The 3,704-nt window shown below is 43.3% G+C and overlaps 1 protein-coding gene across 1 annotated transcript; it reads right to left on the reverse strand.

Annotated features, from left to right (window-relative positions):
• Positions 1 to 68: 68 nt before the first annotated feature.
• Positions 69 to 3,698, reverse strand: LOC104957940 (vitamin D3 receptor B-like). Its single transcript, XM_010785615.1, has 2 exons — positions 2,089 to 3,698; positions 69 to 1,252 (listed from the first exon to the last, which is right to left on the reverse strand). Exons 1-2 carry the CDS (start codon positions 2,210 to 2,212, stop codon positions 999 to 1,001), a joined length of 378 nt encoding a protein of 125 aa, XP_010783917.1. The 5' UTR covers positions 2,213 to 3,698; the 3' UTR covers positions 69 to 998.
• Positions 3,699 to 3,704: the final 6 nt, after the last annotated feature.

The following is a 3,704-nucleotide window of genomic DNA, read 5'->3' on the forward strand; positions in this document are numbered from 1 at the left end:
TATATATATATATATATATATATATATATATGTATATATATATATTTATATATTCATATTTATCAGCTTATACGTATCATTTATATTTATATAGCATTATACATACATTCTTGTTTTGTGAAATTCCCTTTGTCTTGTGAACAGGGAATTCCAACCGTAGCATATCCCTCCCTCCAGCTACCACACCTCCGTGACTCCAAATCCCACTTCTCTTGTCACCGTTACCACACTGAAACATTCCTACTGTAACTTCCTTTCTTTTCTCCAGCTGCACATACACAGAAAACACAGCCTGTCTTAACCAAGCATCTTTTAAAGTTTTTCCACTATATTATCGTAAGCTAGCTGGCTGTGTTGATGTTTAATATATTTGGATATCTTTGCTGTCGATAAATCAACATAGCGATCTAGGTGTAGGAACATTGCTTGCGTATAATTTGTACCTAAGAAGTGCCAGCGTGGTTAATAGATGTAAATCTGTGAATGTATTCCTCGCACTTGTTATGAGGATGAAGGTTATAAGGGGATGTGAACGTCACATCCGTCACGCTGTCAAAACAAAAAGAAAATGGCAGGAATCTAGCAGTGAAGTCTGGAAGGAAAGGAGGTGAGCAGAAAAAGGCGATATTTCATTTGATTTTGCGAATTTCGGAGAGGATCAGGATGTCGATCTACTCCAGAGTCAGGATATCTGCCTGACCTTTAATGTGGTACTGTGTACCAGAGGTTAAAATATAATCTGGTTATCCAAGGTGCTGCAAAAATGCAGAGCATATCCAGGTGTCTTAAATCTGTAAATCCGGAGCCTTGCCGCTCGAGGTCAGGTGACGATGAGGAGGAGGTGAAGGTGACCATCTACCTACGGGATTATCCATCCTTCTTCCTTGTGTCTATCAGAGCTGGGGTTCCGTCGGGGAAAAGAAGGCGGCAGGGGTCGGTATATCTTCCTGTGATGTGTGGTGAGTGTGTGTGTGTGTGTGAGCGGGCTTCCTCCACTGCTATGACACCTCGCTGCCGAACACTTCCAGCACCAGCGGGGTGAGCTGCATGCTGTGCTCGGGCTGGAAGGAGAGGGAGCGGTACTGCTTGGAGTGCTCCTCGTTCAGGCTGCGCAGGTCGGCCAGCTTCTGGATCATCTTGGCGTAGAGGAGGCGTCCGCCCGGGTGGTTCACCTGGATGTAGGCCTGCAGCGCCTCCGACAGGTGGTCCTGCAGCTGCTCGATGCGACCGTGGTCCTGGACTCCAGGGCGATCTACCCGTCAGGGGATGAAGAGGGGGCAGTGGAGGAAAATTGTGAGGGAGGTCCAAGAGGAAAGGAGGAAAGCAAGAGCAGAGAGATCGTCAGATTGTTGTGTTGATTTAGACTGTAGTGATCAAACTAATATTCTACATTCCTAATATATATATTATTAGTTTCATACTAATTGCAGAACTGCATTACAGTGGTGGCTGCGCAGGATTGTTTTCGTCTCGTGAAATCGAAATTATTTGAAAAATGATAGATGTGATAATTTGCAAAATCCACATTCACATGTTATCTTATGAGAAGTCAGCATCAATCCAAATTTGTTGGCACACAAATGGATTCACTCACATGTATTAATGGTTCGCCTAGCAGCAGCCATGTAGGACGTTTATCTAACAAAATAACAACAATCCTTTTCTACCACTTATTTTAAACTTCATCAAAAACATCAATGAAAAATGTGGATCACTGCCCTTGTTTCCTTTCTCTAAGGGGATGAGCATATGTATAAAACAAGGCCATCCTTGGCTGAAAAAAAGTGTTCAAGCTTGTGGAAAATGTTGAGTTTCCAATAGCTAGTGTGCGTCATCTATTCTTGAAGCGGCTTTCCTTCTCCATGGCCTCGTTCAATTGTTACGTTAATTCACTGTTTTCAGCTGAAAAGCCCAATGAAGCACAAACAGCATAGATATGCGTCATTCCTTTCTAACACTGTGTTGTACCTTCATGTTTTTTCAGTATTGAAGACCTACACTGTTTGTACTCTACTGACATGGTGTTGTTATTAGTCAATCTAGTAACACTCTCTCTTTAAAAAAAACACTGGAACACACAAGCAGTACCTGGGGAGAGCAGGCAGATGGCCATGAGCAGCACGTGTTCCTCCTCGTGCAGGTTGAGTTTCTTTAGACCAACCTGGAACTTCACCAGCGGCTCCAACAGATCCAGAGTGTGACCCGCTAACATGAAAAAGAACACAAACGGTTAGCATTGTTAGTGCTGCAAACATGAATTGTGCTTTTTTATTGATTTAGAAGTGAAAACACACTCTATACAGCAGTGGAGAATGTTTATTTCCCCATTGCGGACAGAGAGCATTGCTTCCTGCCCTGCATGTGTGAGTGAAAAAGGACTGAGTGTGTGTAGCTGCTTTATTGCTTCCATGAAAATACCTGGAGTCAAAACCTCACAGTAATGTGCAAGTGTGCATAGAAAAGCAGCATGTGGGTGATGCTTGTAAGGGTGCGTTATATAAGGTGTGAGAAAAAAAAAAGGAATCACAGCTGTGTCATCAGCTTCAACGTTGAACACGCTTCTGTCCTTGAGACTGTGTACTTGTGTGCAAAGGTACCTTTTGCCAATGCAATGCTCAATGATGCGGCCTTGGTGGAAACATCGTGAGTGCTCGCTACACAAGGCTGAAGTATGGAAGCCTATTTATGCCAATGTGTTGAAAGAAATGTTTTTATTGTGTTACGACCCTGGGTCGTTAGGTCATGTGTGTGGACATTTTTCCCTCCTGTGTCTATGAGTGTGTGTGTGTGTGTGTGTGTGAGCAACAGGTGGTGCCCGTTAAGCTGATTAGCTACCTTCAACCTGCTGATTGGTCCAACTGAAGAAGAGAGGATATTTAACTGCAGCCGTGCAGTTCCTCGGCCTCTCACCGACTAGACTTCTCCTACTCCCAACACACATCTGCGCTGCGATGTCTGTCCTGTTACACTGATTGCTTAGTTATACCGTATGCCGGTCCTTTCTCCCGTGTTGTGAGAAAAGCTACTAAACCTGTCTTTGTTAAACACGCTTTATTTATTTTGCTTTTCTCCTGTTTGTGCATTAGAGTAGGTAAGATTTTTGTACGTTTATTTTTCTCATTTGATAGTTAAGATTTTGTGTTAAAAGCTTTCTTTGTTTTGTGGTTTTGCTACTCCGGTGTGTAAAAGGCTTTCTCTGTTTTGGTGTCCTTGTTCTTGGGAGTGGGAAAAGTGGGGAGAGTGCATTTTATGCTGCGCCTAGGTTCCCCTAGGTCTGGGCATAATATATTTGGGGGCTCGTTCATCCGGTCTTTCTGTTCTTGTCATCGGGTCGGGTAAGCATGGCTATTTCCATACATTCTATGTTTCTGGTTGACAGTTTGTCTGTTTGGAATTCACAATGGAGAGTCAATTCGAATTGTTTACTCAGGAACCCTCCATTGAGATACTAGATAACTGCACGGTAGCAGATTTAGTGTTAATTGCACAGTTCTATGATGTGTTTGTGCCTACAAAAACAAAAAAACAGGAGTTAAAAGACCTGTTGTATGCAAAACTAGTTGAAAAGGGTGTGTTTGAGGAGAAAGTTCACACACATGAAGTGGATGATCTGGCAGGTTTGTCCACCCCACTCCAAGGCCTGCCTTCTCAAGCTGGGATGTTGGTAGAGGAGCTACAGTTGACTCTGCGCATCAGGGAGATAG

This window comes from Notothenia coriiceps, unplaced genomic scaffold, assembly GCF_000735185.1.
Source record: "Notothenia coriiceps isolate Sejong01 unplaced genomic scaffold, NC01 NC01_scaffold00028097, whole genome shotgun sequence".
NCBI classification, from domain to species: domain Eukaryota; kingdom Metazoa; phylum Chordata; class Actinopteri; order Perciformes; family Nototheniidae; genus Notothenia; species Notothenia coriiceps.